At 47.1% G+C, this 17,710-nt stretch overlaps 2 protein-coding genes across 2 annotated transcripts; both read left to right on the top strand.

Moving 5' to 3' along the window:
- The first annotated feature begins 12,306 nt into the window (after window positions 1-12,306).
- LOC112873049 (zinc finger MYM-type protein 1-like) lies at window positions 12,307-14,012 on the top strand. Its single transcript, XM_025936082.1, has 2 exons — window positions 12,307-12,503; window positions 12,833-14,012. The coding sequence occupies exon 2, from the start codon at window positions 13,011-13,013 to the stop codon at window positions 13,935-13,937; it is 927 nt and encodes a 308-aa protein (XP_025791867.1). The 5' UTR covers window positions 12,307-12,503; window positions 12,833-13,010; the 3' UTR covers window positions 13,938-14,012.
- Window positions 14,013-15,794: 1,782 nt separating this feature from the next.
- LOC112898685 (metacaspase-9-like) lies at window positions 15,795-16,902 on the top strand. Its single transcript, XM_025966979.1, is given in 4 exon segments — window positions 15,795-15,850; window positions 16,404-16,477; window positions 16,480-16,641; window positions 16,644-16,902. Coding segments are annotated over 4 exon segments (384 nt in total). The 3' UTR covers window positions 16,736-16,902.
- Window positions 16,903-17,710: the final 808 nt, after the last annotated feature.

Raw genomic sequence — 17,710 nt, 5'->3', positions numbered from 1 at the left:
CAATTATCGCGGCAATCATTTGCACATGACAAGTGTAGCTAGACACTACGCGGATGGCTGACAGTCTTGTTGCTCATGTCTTTCTGAACTCTGGACTGGACTCCTCTCCATCTGGAAGCTCGGCTTGCTTGTAATTGGCTTGGGAATTTGGAAGGAATTTGCAATGGAAAGTTTTTCACTCGTTGGAATTGTCTAAACAATTCGCTTCTCCTCCTGGGGAGCAAGTGCCATAACTGGTCAGAAAGAACATGCACCTTGTTTCTGTGAGAGGGGCGGACCTGGGCCAGAAATTGAGTGGCGGCCCGTTACTTGTGGACCTCTGTTTAAGGAAAAAGAGGCCCAACTCTATAGCAAATGTGGGCTTTGAGTGGCGGCCCGTGCCACCGCTGGGCCTATGCTGGTCCGCCCCACCATATTATATTAGTACAATGAACTATGAAGGCCCCCTCAAAAAAAAAACAATGAAGGATAAAAGTAACAAACAAAGTATTTCAACGTAATCAAAAGGGGCTACCATGTAATGTCTTGTCCAGCCGTATATTCAGTAGGAGCGCCGGCAAGAATAGAGCCATACTCCCTCTATTTTTATTTACATATCATATTAGGTTTGTGCTAAATTAAATTTGACCAACTTTAACCAAATTTATAGAAAAAACTAATAACATTTATAATACCAAATTTATTTCGTTAAATCCACCATGAAATATATTTTGATGTTGCATACGTTGGGTAGTATAGTTATTGCTATATTTTTCTATAGATCTAGATAAAGTTGGCCAAATTTAACTTAGGACAGACTAATACGATATGTAAATAAAAATGGAGGGAGTACTGGACAACTAACCTAAATGGCATTTTGAATAGCAGGGAAGTTGTAATTTTTTAGTTTGCCATTATTATGATGTAGGGGAACATTAATTGAAGTATACCTTTGACCATTTGCCTATCGGGTCCAGATTAAATCCTCTTGGTATAAGAGCTAAAGAGCAGCAGCAAGCTCTCTCCTCCTGTTCAGCAAGGTGCAAAAATTGCCATTGAACTTAAAAACAAAAACCTTTGAGTCCCAAGCAAGTGGGTTAGGCCACCAATAACTTAAATAAATAAGGTACAGGTAAATTTTATCAAGAAGAGCAGAGACTAGGCAGATATAAAGCAAATCGATAACAACAGTAAGCCAATAACTGTGTGGTACTGGTACCATTCATGCATATTCAGATTGACCACAGGCAGTATACCTTCAATGAATTTGTTCGCAAGCGCTCAGGTGGTCTTTTCTCAAAAGCTTCCAGTAACTCAACTAGCTCAACAGCAGGAAATATCTGCACAGTTATAGCAGGAAATATCTTAACTGCAAGAACAACGCTAAATTGCAACAACTATCTTGGGTTGTTGGACAGCTACACAACGTATCTTAAAGACATAAAGTTGACTTAAATGAGAAAATCGTTATATCCATAGTATGACATGATGCTAGTTTTAAGCTAATAGACATAATCTTTCGTAGGACATCTTTCTGCCTCAGCTTGTTGAAGTTTGAGAGAGCACTCGACAACTAGAGAAGAAAATCAGTAGATATGGAAACAGTCATAAAGGTCAATAGACTGCTGTCCATGAAGAATGCAAAATATCAGCTCAATATGCATAGGGTAATAGTACTATACGCCCTGGATTTTACCATTCTGATAGTGGCAGGGTGGCAAATATGGAAAGCCACGAAACCTGGTAAATACAAAAGGTGTTAGATGAACGCACTTTCTAATATCGTCCTTCTGACATTCAGTTTGGTTTGGTGGTAAATGTGCCCCTTTCTCCACAAGGTCCAATTCCTGCGGTGAGTTAAGAAATGTTGCAATTGTAGAAGGACCGGCATAAGGCGCGACGGCCGCGCTGGGGTGGAGCGTACGACCCCTTCCACTCTGCTACGGTCCGTACAGAATCGCCCGTAACCCACTCCACCTCGCGCGTCTTTCCCAGGCCTTGCTTGCTCTCTCTCCCATCCACGTATAGCATGCTCGTGGGCTTTTTTAACATGCAATTTGTTCAGAAAAAATATTTTATCTTCTTGGTATGATCTCCGATTGCACCGTTGTGTTCTACATGATAAGATGAATAAAACAAGATCCCACTTGCATATATTTTGAAGATGTTTTGCGCTAGTAGCAACTTATGTGTAAATTTGACTTTGATATTATTGAAGGATTTGCTACAATATACATATATAAGTTACCACAAAAGTATAATTTATTATAAATATAAGTTGTCACAAACCGTATCCGTCATATACATAATTTATCACAAACATAAGATATCATATACATAAGTAGTAAAAAAGAAGTAAGTTGTAGTACTCATAAGTTTATATATAAATTATCATAAAATAAAACTTGTTACACATGTAAAACAAAAGTTGCCACATACATAAGATATAAGTTGCCGCACATATAAGATAAAGGTTGTCACGAAAATATTTATAAGTTGTCATAAAAACAAAGTTGCAACAAAAAGCATAACCTGTTATAAGTAGAAGTTGTCAAAAAATAGAATCTGTCATATACATAAGTTGTCACACACACAAGATGTCATACACATAAGTAGTAAAAAAAGAAGTAAGTTGTCATACACATAAGTTTATATACAAATTATCATAAAAATAAAAGTTGTCACACATTTAAACAAAAGTTGCCAAAAAATAGAATCAATTATACACATGAGTTGCCACACATATAGGATACAAGTTACTAAAAAAATGTTCATACACTCATACATATAAGTTGCCACAAAATAAAAGTTGTTATGCACGTAAGTTGTTACTACAGTAAACCGATATTCACATAAGTTGTTGTAGAAAAGATTTTTGTAATGGCGTAGCATTCATCCATTGCCTTTTTCCCCCTTGATTTCTGCTTTTCTTTATCGCCCATAACGATACTCTCTTGTTTGCCGCATCTTGATTTGGCATTCTCTTGATATTTTTGTAACTTGATCTTGTCACCATCTTCAACGAGAGGGCAGTATCACTATCATCTTGTGGCTGTGAGCTCCAGTATCACTATCATCTTGTGGCTGTGAGCTCCCTTGACATTGTAACCTTGACAATGATCTTGACCCTAATGTGTTCATGGAGTTAAAAAAAAGTGCCTCTGTAACTTGACGCATTCTATAACTTGACACTAAGCTGACACTATTTACATGGAAAAAGTTCACACAACTTGTCACAATTCCATGGATGTGCATCATTTAAAAAATCTCCAGGATCTGTCCAGAATGAGATCACTAGTACATCAATATAACTTGACACAACACTCGCACTCGTATGACCAGTTGTACTACCCAAAATTGCTACTTATATAGAGATGTGTCAGTAACTTTGGGTTTCCACTTCCGAGCCATGCTAAAAAAAGGCAAAGAAAGGTATCAAACAAAAATGCACATGATAACTAAATAAAATTGCTACATGGTTGTACATCTGTTGCTGCATGGATGAATAAGTTGCTACAAAGAAAAAAAAAAGAAAAGTGCGTATCGTTGCGGTACCCCTAAAAAAATTGAAAATGAACTTGCTACAATATCGTAACTTGTACATATAAGTATATATGTAGACATAGCAACTTATATTGTATAATGTCGTAACTCGTATAATTTATATAGAGGTTTTGTATCAACTTACTAATATAAATTTATGTATAGAATACACGATAACTTTTACTTTGTTAAAACTTATATAGAGATGATATTTCTTTTAAATTAGTTTATTTCTCTCATCAAGGATCCATTTTCAAATTTATCTGCACCATTGCATCCTTTACGCTAATATCTACAATATAAGATCCATATTTGATATGTTTTGAAACCATTTTATGTAACTACTACTTATGTTGAATATACAATAACAACTTATATATATAGTGACTTATATGCAAATTTTATACATGGACAGGTACCAACATTTTTTGTACAATGCAAGAGTTTGTCTATTAGCACCTTAAACTAAATAGATACTTTGTATCAACTTATTAGTATTGATTTATGTAGAGAAAGTGTTACAACTTCTATTTCTTACCACTCATGAAAATACAGTGTAACAACTTATGTAGAGAAAATGTATCAATTTACGGAAAAGATGAATATCTAGTAGCAAAAATTAACAATCTAAATGTTGTTATAGGGACCCTAAGTAGCAATTTATATTGAATTAAATACTACAATTTATATAAAACCTACGAAGTAACGTGTATTGTATAAAAAGATCTAAAACATATGCAAAGTCAAGTTACATAGAGATTATATGTCAACTTATGAAGTATGTTAGCAACTTATCTACAGTAACACTTTTTATTTATTACAATTGTATCCTTATTCTATTGTTTAACATTTGGTCCTCCATTAATTCTCATGTATAACTTCTAGGCTACATGAGCTTCCTCTCCGGTCTCTGAATTCTAAAATAAGCACTAGTCCTTGTACTTGGGGAGGGAGCTAGTTCACCAAGTTCGAGTTTGTATTTCCCCACCATGTTGAAAATTAACATCCTGATAAAAGAAAAAGGTGCATAGAAAGTAAGTTAAGCATGAAATAGTTTTTGCTGGTGGGAAGAAAAGGACCATGAGTTGCCACATAATTTGGTACATAAATGCCTAAGTACAAACTATAACATGCTACATAGGTTCTTACATAAGTTGCTGGTAGAAAAAAGATAATAAAGTTACCACATCTACTGGTTCTGTATTCAAGTCAAACCCTCTCTTCAGACGGCATCTCGAGCTGCAATAACGTGTTTGTAAAAAAAACTCTATCATCCACACATGATAACATAGAAGTTGACACGATGATAACACAAAAACTAATGACTTAACACACAAAAGATAACATAAACATCGAACCAAGTTGTCATTTTAATTAAAGGATACAAAATTATGATATTTTTTTTGACATCCATACAACTTTTTAATGTTTACAATGATACAAAAGTTGTATCTAAAAAGAACTTTTTTGACATCCACACCTGATATGTACAAGTGTGACGCCCTAAAAATTTACCAAAATCAAATCACGCGTTAGAACGTTTCGATTAAAGACCACTCGTCGCCAGACCATAGCCCTAACCCCTGACCGTATCGCCATCCCATCCCGCGCCGCTCGGAAGCCTGCCGTCCGCGCGCGGTCACCGCCGCGAATAGCGCCGGCGCAAGTCATTTCTCGCGCAGCGCGCGAATCCCGCGCGCGCGTGGCCGATCGGCCGCGGCTGCGGCCGCGATTGGCGCCGACGCGTTTTCTTTTCCCTCGCCGTTCCCCTCGCACCGCGCGCTTCCCCGCGTGGCCGACCGGCCGCGGTCACCGCCGCGACCGGCGCCGGCCCTTCTCCCTCTCTCTTTTCTTTTCTTTCTTTCCCTTTATTTCTTTTTCCCTTTTTCCTTTTCTCTCCTTTTCCTTTCTTTCTTTTCTCCCTCCCCTCCCTTTTCTTCCTCCTCCCTTCCTTCCTGTTTTTCCCCTGCTTCCGCCCACAGCACGGCCGTGCGCCGGCCTTGGGCGCCGCGCCCGCGCTGCCCCGGCCGCGCCGCGTGCACGCGCCCGCCCTGCGTGCCCGCGTGCCCCGCGTGCCCCGCGTGACCGCGCCCCGCGCCGCGCCGCTCGTCGCCGCGCCCTCGCCCCGGACCCGCAGCTCGCCGCGCCGCACGCGCCCTGCACCCGCGCGTGCCGCGCCGCTCGCCGCTGCCGCGACCTGCCCGCGCGCGCGCCGTCGCCTCCCGTCCCGCACCCGCACCGCACGCCACGTCGCGACGGCCGCAAGCGGCCGGGACGCCATTAATGGCGCCCGCACCGCCCGCCGGCCGCCTCAATCCCCCCCCACCTCACCGCCCCTCCCCTCGGCCTATAAATAGGCCGCCCGCGTGGCTCACCACCACCACGACCACCACCACCGCCCTATCCACCTTCCCCCTGCCCCTAGCGCCGCCGCCGCGCACCCCATCACCGGCCGCCGCCCCCCCACCGTGGGCCCACTCCCTCACCGCGTCTCAAGCCGAGGTGAGGCCGGGAACCAGTTTCCCGTGACCCCCTCTCCCTTTTCCCCCACACCCCCGAGCCGCCCTGGCCCTGGCCGGCCGGGATTTGGCCGCCGGCGCCCCCCCCCCCCCCCCAACCCCTCCTCTGTTCTGTGCGGGAGGGAGGAGGAAGAAAGGGCCTTTTTGCCCAAAACCCCCTCCTTTTCTTGTATTTTCCCGAAAGAAACCCCCTGTCCACTCCTTTTTGCAAAAGAAACCTTACGCCTTCCGTTATTTCAAAGCGAACCCCTCGATACATAAACCAAGATATATTTGATACTTTTTAGCATGCACAGGGTATTTCTAGGATTAACGAATAAGCCCTTACCCCTTTAGATAATTACGAACAAGTCCCTAGACCCCCGTTTAAGCCCTGAAACCGCCTTTAGCGCGTCATTTTATGTGCGAAATGACCTCCGATTGACCCGAAACTTTACCACTCCGCTTATAGTATAGTTTTAGCTATGCCATTAAGAAACCACCCAGAGATATTGCCCCTAACTCCGTAACCAAATTATTTCCGATTCAAGCCTATCGGTAAAAGCTTTTAGTTCTTTCGCTTGATTGTGTGTCTGTTTGTTTGCGTCGTAGGACACGGAGTGAACGACGAGGTTCCCGGCCGCGACCAAGCAACTGAGGACCAGTACTGCGACCCCGAACCCGAAGGACAGTGCTCCGATCAGGACTTCCCGCAAGGGTTTGACGATGGCAAGTTCAATTCCGCCCTTTGATGCATGTTTCTGTCCTAGTTTTTATAAACACAACCCAGTGGCCTGTTTTATAAAATTGCATTGTTTTGCGTGATGAAAACATGGTAGGATAGCCACCCTTGCCGTGATAGCCATACCTTGAATACCTGATTTTATAAAGAAAAATGCGTGTGTGTGGGAAAGGGTAAAGTGTGGATTTGAGAAACGAGTCGGACGGGATGGATGGCATTTCTGTGTGAATTGCCGTTGGTGTGCTCGTACCTGTGTGGTTGAGCGAGGAAGGGAGATGTCCGTCCTGTCACCCCTAAGGACCGAGTTGATGTGACATCTCACCTAGCTTCTTGTCGTGCGAACCACTTGACCGTTGTATGGGCAACGGCTTAGCATAAATCCCACTAGTTGATCTGATAGCCACCAGGAGAGCTGAGAGCAACGGGAGATCAAGGAGAAGGGATAAGCCCTGTGTGACTTATGCGCCGGTTAAACCTCGGAGATAGGTCGAATGACCCCTTGATGGATCCCGTGGTGGCTAGTCAGGTCTAGCTAAGGTGGGTAATGGCTTTGTTGGGATCTGCACCGGCACTAAGGTGTTCGTGCTGTGTGAAGCGTCCCCCCCATCAGGGAAGACTTAAAAGTGTCACTTTATCAGTCCCAGGAGGCTGATAACACTTTTATTACATCAGATGGTACATCACCGTACAACTCTACGCGGTAATGGGCAGTGAAGCGCCACTATCGCGAGGATTACAACCAGAACCCACACAACTACACTAGCTACGAACAAAGGATCGTCAGAGTCTTGCGCCATGCGGAGCTCCAACGGTGACCTCACCCACAGGCAAGACTGGGTGCAGGACGGGACCCTACTCGTCGTTCCCGGGGATGTAGTCGGGATCCTCCACTGTAAAGTAAAATGGGGTGAGTACAAACGTACTCAGCAAGTCCAATCACACCCACGGAGGGGTTATCACAGAATTACATGCACAGGATAATCCAAGGGTAAGGTTATGGTTCATTTGCGGAAAACTTGACTTTATGCAAAGGTTCGTTTTAAAACATTTTTCAAAAACAAGTCGTTAAGCATCGAGAGGCACACGGTGTTGATCCACACAGGATCTAGTTTAAAACTGCTACCGGACTCCCCGTCCGCCGTAGCACTCGGCACCACTGCCGGATACTTTCCAAACAACTCACACTGGATCAACCATTCCCAGAGAGAAACACTAGTTATGTGACCACACCGTAACTTGCCCAGTACCGTGGGCACGGCTATTCGAATAGATTTCAACTCTGCAGAGGTGTGCAACTTTACCCACAGGTGGGGTACCACAGCACGAACACCTGAGTGCCGGTGCAGATCCCATCGAAGCCCTTACCCACCGTAGCTAGACCTGACTAGCCATCACGGGATCTATCAAGGGGTCATTCGACCTACACCGAGGTTTAACCGGGGCATAAGTCACACAGAGCTTATCCCGTCTCCTTGATCACCCGTTGCTCCCAGCTCTCCTGATGGCTATCAGACTAACTAGTGGGGTTGAGCCAAGCCGTTGCCCATACAACGGTCAAGTGGTTCGCACTACGAGAAGCTAGGTGAGATGTCACATCAACTCGGTCCTTAGGGGTGACAAGATGGATATCTCCCATCCACGCTCAACCACACAGGTACGAGCACATCAGCGGCAATTCACACAGAAATGCCATCCATCTCATCTAACTCGCTTTTCAAAACCCCATTGTATCCCTTCCCACACACACGCATTTTCTTTATAAATCAGGCAGTCAAAGTATGGTTATTTCAAGCAAGGGTGGCTATCCTACCGGGTTTCCAGCACGCAAAACAATGCAATTTTATAAAACAGGCCATTTGGTCGTGTTTATAAAAACTAGGACAGAAATATGCATCAAAGGGCGGAATTGAACTTGCCATCGTCAAACCCTTGCGGGAAGTCCTGATCGAAGCACTGTCCTTCGGGTTCGGGGTCGCAGTACTGGTCCTCAGTTGCCTGGTCGCGGTCGGGAACCTCGTCGTTTACTCCGTGTCCTACGACGCAAACAAACAGACACACAATCAAGCGAAAGAACTAAAAGCTTTTACCGATAGGCTTGAATCGGAAATAATTTAGTTACGGAGTTAGGGGCAATATCTCTGGGTGGTTTCTTAATGGCATGGCTAAAACTATACTAGAAAGGGCGTGGTAAAGTTTCGGGTCAATCGGAGGTCGTTTCGCACATAAAATGACGCGCTAAAGCGGGTTTTAGGGCTTAAACAGGGGTCCAGGGGCTCATTCGCGATTATCTGAAATGGGTAGGGATCTAATTGCAAATACTAGAAACATTCAGGCATACTAATGGGTGTCGAGTGTAATCAGGTTTACGTGGTGGGGGGGGGCTTGGTTCGAAATATTAAAAAGAGCGGGGTTCCCTTCGTAAAAAGAGGTGAATGTGTGTGTTAGAGGGAAGGGGGGGTTTCCTTTGGAAAAACAGGAAAGGGGGAGGGGGTTTTGGGCAAATAACCCCTTTCTTCCTCCTTCCTCCCGCACAGAGCAGAGGAGGGGATGGGGGGAGGCGCCGGCGGCCCAAATTCCGGCCGGCCAGGGCCAGGGCGGCTCGGGGGTGTGGGGGGAAAGGGAGAGGGGGTCACGGGAAATTAGTTCCCGGCCTCACCTCGGCTTGGGGCGCGGTGGGGGAGTGGGCCCACGGTGGGGGGCGGGCGGCGGCAAGGCCACAGGCGGCGGCGGCGCTGGGGACAGGGGAGGAGGCAAGCGGCGGCGGAGGGAGTTGTGGGGGAGTGAGGGGCTGCGCAAGGGGCCGTTTTATAGCCGGGGAAATGGCGGGGCGGTGGTGGCCGGTGAGGGGCCATTAATGGCGCCTCGGCCGCACTCCGTCGTCGCGACGCGGCGTGGCGGGGAGGGCGCCGAGCTCGCACGTGGTGCTGGGCCGGCACAGGAGCGGCGCGAGCGGCAAGGCGGGGTGCACAGCGGCGAGCGGCACGGCGAACGGCGGGCGGCGCGGCCGCGTGCGCGCGCGGGGCGGCGTGGCACGGCCCGGGGCGCAGCGCGTCGCGCGGAGGGCACAGCACGGCGCGGGCCAGAGCGGGCGCGTGCGCGGCACGGCAGCGCACGGCGTGCGCGCGCGCGGCACTGCCGGGCGGGGCCAGCGCACAGCGGCGCTCGGGCGCCCGGGAGCAGAGCCAGGGGAAAGAGAGGGGAGAGGAAGGGAAGAGGGAAAAAGAAAGGAGGAAGGAAAAAGGGAAAGAAAAAGGAAAAGGGGAGAGAGGAAAGGAGAGAAAGAAAAAGAGAGAGAGAGGTTGGAAAAAGAAAAGAAAAAGGAAGAAATGGGGGGGAAGAAAAAGAGAGGGGAGAGAAAAAAAAAAGGACGCGCCGGCGCCGATCGCGGCGGCGACCGCGGCCACGCGCGCGCGGGGTTCGCTCGCGGCACGAGGAGCGTCGGCGCATCTTGCGGCATTGGTCGCGGCCGGTCGGCCATGCGCGCGGTACGAGGAGAGGAGAAAAGGAAGGGGGTCGCGTCTGCGTTAATTACGGCGGACGGTCGCGCGTGAGCGGTGCGAGATGTGACGGCGGTTAAGTCCGCTGTTGGACATGAGGGGCTAGGTTTAGGGTTTCGATGACGAGTGGTTTTTCATTGGAACACATTAGCGCGCGATTTAATTTGGTAAATTTTAAGGGCGTCACACTGTGGTACCCCACCTGTGGGTAAAGTTGCACACCTCTGCAGAGTTGAAAATCTATTCGAATAGCCGTGCCCACGGTATTGGGCAAGTTACGGTGTGGTCACATAACTAGTGGTTATCTCTGGGAATGGTTAAGCTGGTATGAGTTGTTTGGAAAGTATCCGGCAGCAGTGCCGTGTGCTACGGCGGACGGGGAGTCCGGTAGCTATTTAAACGTGAATCCTGTGTGGATCCACATCGTGTGTTCTTTGACACTTGAAAACTTATTTTGAAAATGCTTTCCAGAACGAACCCCTGCATATAAACGAGCTTTCCGTAAATAAACCCTAACCCCTATCTTGAATATTTCCTGTGCATTTAATTCTGTTGTATCCCCCCCGTGGGTATGATTGGACTTGCTGAGTACGTTTGTACTCACCCCGTTCTTACTTTACAGTGGAGGATCCCGACTACATCCCCGAGAACGACGAGTAGGGTCCCGTCCTGCACCCAGTCTTGCCTGTGGGTGAGGTCACCGTTGGAGCTCCGCATGGCGCAAGACTCTGATGATCCCCTGTTCGTAGTTAGTGTAGTAGTATGGGTTTTTGTTGTAATCCTCGCGATAGTGGCGCTTCATTGCCCATTACCGCGAAGAGTTGTACGGTGATGAACCATCTGATGTAATAAAAGTGTTATCAGCCTCCTGGGACTGATAAAGTAACACTTTTAAGTCTTCCCCGGTGGGGGGGACGCTTCAACAAGTTGCCACGCATGATAATGCACAACCGACACATCAACGCATATAATTTGACACACAGCTGATCCAAGTTGCTAGCTTAACATACAAAAATACATGTAAATCATACATGCCATTTTTTTTCCATATTCTTGAAAAACAAATTACATAGCATTAACGTCTAGATTTTTTTCAGCCGCACGAAATTGCATAATTTAATAAATGAATCTCGCAAGTTATGGCTTGATCGAACAGATAAATAATGTAGAGAGGAAGGTTCATCAATGTTTTGAGTTTCCGTTTGCTTACCATGATGGAAAAATATGCATATATGAAAACATTGATGATGATCATGCACATAATATGAACAATAAAACAAACATTTTGAAAATAATTAAATAAACATAGAGGAATGGCACCGAAAAAGGAGGTAGCATATAACTTGTCACTTTATATTGTCGAAATTGACACATGTATAATTTATGTACTAGTATATATATTATTAGTCGGGCCGGACGTGGGCGAATCGAATTCCAATCAGACTGGACCAACGGGCCTGTAAGATCCGTGCAGAATTGATGGTGATCATGCACATAATATGAACAATAAAACAAACATTTTGAAAATAATCAAATAAACATAGAGGAATGGCACAGAAAAAGGAGGTAGCATATAACTTGTCACTTTATATTGTCGAAATTGGCACATCTATAATTTATGTACTAGTATATATATTATTAGTCGGGCCGGACGGGGGCCGAATCGAATTCCAATCGGACTGGACCAACGGGCCTGTAAGATCCGTGCAGTGAATTTTCTTTCCTTTCCTTTCTTCTTTTCACATATAATTCTTATTAAATTATTGCAATACCGACACGGATTCAACTGAATTCGAGAGCTTAGCTCATCATCCATCACACCGAAGCACAGCAGAAGCAAACACTAGTCCATTATTCGCAGAGACAAACGTCACCTGCTTGGAAGCAGTTGCAGTGGTTGCATTTGTGCAGGCACTAGCGGAGCCCTGTAAAAAATTCTGAACACATCATGCTGCAGCCCAGCTAATTCAGCCCAGCCCAATAGCCCACCACAAGCACGTTAGCCCATGAGCCATGACCTGTAGCCTCAACCAGAAGCCAACTCAACATTGACTCCTCGTATCCTCAACCATCGTACCGTCAGCGGCGGCGGCCGGCGATCGGGCGATGCCTCTGGTCCTCCGCGTCCATTACGGTTGATTCATCATCTCCACTCGCCACTTTGCTAGGAGCAGGGCTAGCGCTCAACGCCTCGACGGCCTCAAGCTCTCATCGATCAGGCTGTCAACATGGCTATGCGTACAGGTATGCTTTTGTTCCTTCTATTTTTCTCCTAATTTCTTAAGATCCGTAGCCAATGCAGGCTAGAAGTGGCTAATTGAGTAATAATTTATTGTCAATCGAGATCTGTGTTGTCATTTGTTTTAGACAATTTGAGATGTATCGCTAGTTTATTTACCCTAGTTGCACAGTTCTTACGATTTGCTACTTTTACAATTAATAACTAGTGTCTACAATTTTATAGGTACAAATGGTTAAAGAGAAACTCATTTATTCATTTTTTTAAAAGGAAAATAGAAACCAGTTGTGGAGCAACCTTTTGTTCCTGCCTCCTTAATTGAATTAGAATCCAGGCAAGATGAAGCACAAGAAGATGAACAAAGGCAAGATGGACAAGTAGATGAGCCTGAACCTGTTGTATTTCGGGGAATTGAATTCCTACAGCGAGATCCAGCATTAGCTTCGCAAATTTGGGAGTATCCAAGTAACCAGCAAGATGAAGTACGACAGGCATATTTGAAGTTAGGGCCAATGCAACCCAAACTGAATAAATATAAGGGTTTTGGACCACAAGGACATCAACGCCATTTCCAGTACAATTGGTTCAGTGAATTTCCATCTTCGTTGGAGTACTCGGAGAGTGGTGGCCGTGCATATTGTCTTCTTTGCTTCGTGTCCAGCAAAAATATAAAGAAAAGAAGTGGCTTTGATGTCTTCACAGCACAAGGTTTTGACAACTATAAGAAAGTTCATGATGGCAAAAATTGTGCATTCTTGGTTCATATGGGATCTGATCCTTACTCAACACACAACAATGCAGTGACAGAATGTCGTAATCTGTTGAATTGGCCGAATCATATAATTAACATTATGGTGGTGGCAAGCGATCGAGACAAAGAAAGAAACCGTCTACGGCTGAAAACATCAATTGCAGATGTAAGGTGGTTAACATTTCAATCTTGTTCTTTTAGAGGCCATGATGAGACACCTCAGTCAAAGAACAGAGGAAATTTTATTGAAATGTTAAAACTTCTTGCTGAATTTAATCCTGAAATTGCAAGTGTTGTGTTAGAGAATGCTCCACAATTTGCTAAGTACACATCACCTGATATTCAAAAGGAACTCTCGAGTATTATTGCAATGAAAATCAGGAAGCATATCCGTGAGGAAATCGGGTATTCAAAGTTCTCTATTCTTGTGGATGAAACATGTGATGTTGCAAAAAGAGAACAAATGGCACTTGTTTTCAGATTTGTTGATAGTGATGGTATTTTACAAGAACGGTTCTTTGACTTGATACATGTGAAGAACACCAAAGCATTGACATTGAAAAAGGAATTGTCTAATGTATTGTCAAGCTGTGGCTTTGATGTTCAGAACCTTCGAGGCCAGGGCTACGATGGTGCCAGCAACATGAAGGAAGAGTTAAATGGATGGCAAACACTTTTTCTCAAATAATGTCCTTATGCATATTATGTTCATTGCTATGCTGTTAGCATCACGGGAACGGAGGTCCCCCTAGCCCTGGACAAACTAAAGGTAAACAGGCCGAAAGGCCCTCCTGGCCCATTAGCAGTAATAGGCTAAACTGAAGCACCTTCTAGAGGATCCAAGCCCGCGGGAGGCCAAGCACCTCCCTAGAACATGGCGGTCCCTTCGTGGAGAAGGGATTCGCCTGTCAGCGCATTTAATGCGCCCGCCCTGCTACGACCGGACGAGTCCCAGGGGCGGTGCTCCTTCCCCGTAAAACAATAAGAATATGGGGGAGGCATGCTCACAGACGGCACGGTGACCAGGACCGAGGGAGCCCCCTTCTTGGGTCACGTCCCGTCGTCCGGCGATGGACGGTGGGGGGAACCCCTTCACTTACGCCTCCCGTCACATCAAACCGGCGTGGAGAGGAGTGTTGACAACCCCGAGCGGCGCATAGGAAAGACCCCGGGCAATGCATAGAGCCTAGGAGAAACCTCGGGGCATCCTAGGTCCCTCGAGGAGGATCTCGGGCCCCGACAGTCCTAGCCCACAATGCAGGGCCCCGTCTGGCGAGCGGGCGCCACTTGCAGTCCCGGGCGATGCGTAGAGCCCGGGAGAGACCTCAGGGTATCCCGGGATCCCTCGAGGAGGACCCCGGGCAATGACAATCCTAACCCACGGCGCACGACCCTATCCGGCGGGCAGGCGCCACTTGCAAGTCAGCGCCCCTCATAAGGCGTCACATTCACACTTAAAGTGGTATGCCTCATCCCGGGATCCACGGGAAAGGCTATAAATAGAATAGATAGGGTATGTGCAGGGGGAAGGTGACTCAACTGAATACAACTACCAGCTCCACACAGGACGTAGGGTGTTACGCTTACAGCTGTCCGAACCTGTCTAAACTCCTTTATCTCCTGATCTTTACATGGCCGGAATCCTACCGCATGTTACACTCCTGGCCGAATCTCTAAACGGGGGTTCCCACGAATCTCTGCTCGCGGTACTCACCCACCATCATATTCCCATCATTTACAACTTGCTCTTGTTGCTGCATCAAAGGATGTTCCTGTTACCCACTTTTTTTCAGAAATTGGTCTTTATTGTAAACACAGTTGACTCATCATCAAAGCATCATGCTGAGCTCCATGATGCCCAAATGTATGAAATTGCACGCTTGCTTGCTATTGATGAGCTTGAGACATGACAAGGAACAAATCAGATCCGCTCCTTGAAACGTCCAGGAGAGACCATATGGGGTTCACACCTAGGTTCTATTGCCAGCCTTATGGATATATTTAATCCATTAAGTTCAGTTCTACAAAATTTAGCAGCCGATTCATCAGCTGGAGCAAACCGTGCAGATGGAGATACTGCTTTCAACTACCTAACCTCTTTGAGTTTGTATTTATCCTGCTGATGATGAGAGAAATAATGGAGATCACATAACAACTAGGTCAGGCTTTACAGAAGAAAACACAGGACATAGTAAATGCCATTCGTCTTGTTCAATCCGCAAAAGTTCTACTTGAGCAAATGAGATCAGATGATGGCTGGGAAACTTTTATTTGTAAAGTTGTCGAGTTTTGCGTGGGTCATGAAATTGACATTCCAGACATGGAATGAACATACATTATGCGTGGTGGTCGAGCTCGTCGTCAACCAGATCTTTTTTCCAATGAACATTATTTTCGAGTGGAGATATTTCGGGCAACAATTGATACTCAGCTGGCTGAATTAAACCTGAAGTTCAATGAGAAGGTGCTTGCTCTTTTGTCCATTAGTGTTACATTGATACCAAAAAATAGATTTGCATCTTTTAGTGCTTCTGACATATGCAAAATGGTTGAGAAGTACTACCCAGCAGATTTCAACCAACAAGAAAGGCTTGGATTGGAGTATCAGTTGAACTATTGTTGATGCCTCCAACAGTGAAGAGCTAAAAAATATTGCAACCGTTGCCGAGCTATGTCGATGCCTTGTCAGCACGGGACGCGATAAAACTTCTAAAGTGACTGATAGATTGCTTCATTTGCTTCTTATTCTCCCAGTTTCTACAGCTAGTGCCGAGCGTGCTTTTTCTACCTTGAAGATCATTAAGACAAGGCTACGGAATAAGATGGAAGATGAATTCTTGCCAATAGTTTGGTTGTACACATCGAAGGTGACATCGCAAGAGACTACACTTATGAAGATATAATTGCTGATTTCATGGATATCAAGGATAGAAGAGTGGACTTTTAACAAGTCTTAGCTCTATAGGTCACTTATCTTTTGGTATATATATGCTAATATGGTATTGTGATAGGTCTCCATGAACTATAGACCATGCCATTCGTATTTTGTAAATCGTAACCTTAACTATCAGTACAGTAGGATCAACACTTATTTCTATACCCTCTTGAAAAATGACCCTCTACATTTTACTTCACGCTCCGCCACTGTGTGCAGGGTACCTTGGTCGATCAGCTGCCCACGAGCTGAGCTGCGAGGCTGCATCAACAACGTCCTCGCCACGCACGACACCCTCGCTTCAGCTTCGCGCCCCGCGCCATCACCGTGCTCACCGACGACCGCCGCGTGCTCCCGACCGGCGCCAACATCAAGCGCTCGCTCGCCAACACGGTGGCCCGCTCCTCGGCGGCGCCCGGGGACGTGCTCTTATTCCACTGCAGCGGCCACGGCACGATCGTCCGGTCGCCCCGCACCGCCGCGGCCACGACCACGACGCGCACCAGGACGAGGCCATCGTGCCCTGCGACTTGAACCTCATCAATGGTTGATCGTCGTGCTCGCGATCTTCTCTTACGTGCATCACCATCGCGAACGTGCACGCGCGTCGTTCTGGCACGCATGAACGCATCCATGCGCCCGTATCGCAGACGTGGATTGCCGGCAGCTGGTGGGTCGGGCCCTGTGCCGCAGGGCGCGAGCTTTACCATGGTGTCCGGTTCCTGCCACAGCGGCGGGTTGCTTCAGCTGTCAACGCATTCTCAGCCCCTGCATAATGTTTTGATTAGATCGGCCCCTCCATCGGCCTCCCCGTCGATAGCCGCACACCACTAGCTACTTCCGCCACGCGCACTGTCCGCGGTCGCTTCCTCCCGTACGACGGCCACTTCTCCAGCGCCTCGGGCGTCGACGCGCCCCACTACGTCGCCGACCACCTCCTCGCGCTCTTCGTCGCCGACCTCCCTGCTCTCTCTGACGAGGCCCCGCCTGCCCTGGTTGCCAGGGCCGAGAGGAAGGAGCAGCTCGCGGCGGCAGCAGCGACCGTCGGTGGCCGGGAGTCGAGCCGTCCGAGTCCAGGGGGCTTTGCAAATATTCAATCTGGAAACTTTCAAAAGAACCCCTGAATCAGATCACGATCAGTAATGGCGATCCGAATCAGAGAGTACTGTGTAAATATCTCATCCACTATTTTATAAAAGAACCCTCAAATCGGATCGCAACTATTAATCGCGACCCAAACCGGGAAGGATTTCGCAAATTGCTGTGGGGCGGCGCCGGAGCAGCCGGCAGCCCGGCACAAGCTCGGGCCGCCGCCGGCGATCTCTGCTCTGCTAGCCCCCCGTGCCGTCATGCACCCCGCACGAGCCTCCGCCGGCCTACGCGTTCCCCTCTGGCAGTGCCGCTCGCGAACCGAGCTGGCGAGGCAAGCGCGAGGCTGCATCAACAACGTCCTCGCCATGCGCGACACCCTCGTTTCAGCTTCGCGCCCCGCGGCATCACCGTGCTCACCGACAACGACGATGACC

The sequence above is a fragment of the Panicum hallii genome, chromosome 1 (genome assembly GCF_002211085.1).
Source record: "Panicum hallii strain FIL2 chromosome 1, PHallii_v3.1, whole genome shotgun sequence".
Lineage (NCBI taxonomy): Eukaryota > Viridiplantae > Streptophyta > Magnoliopsida > Poales > Poaceae > Panicum > Panicum hallii.
The sequence above is the reverse complement of the archived record's forward strand: the minus strand, read 5'-3'. Positions and strand labels throughout refer to the sequence as shown.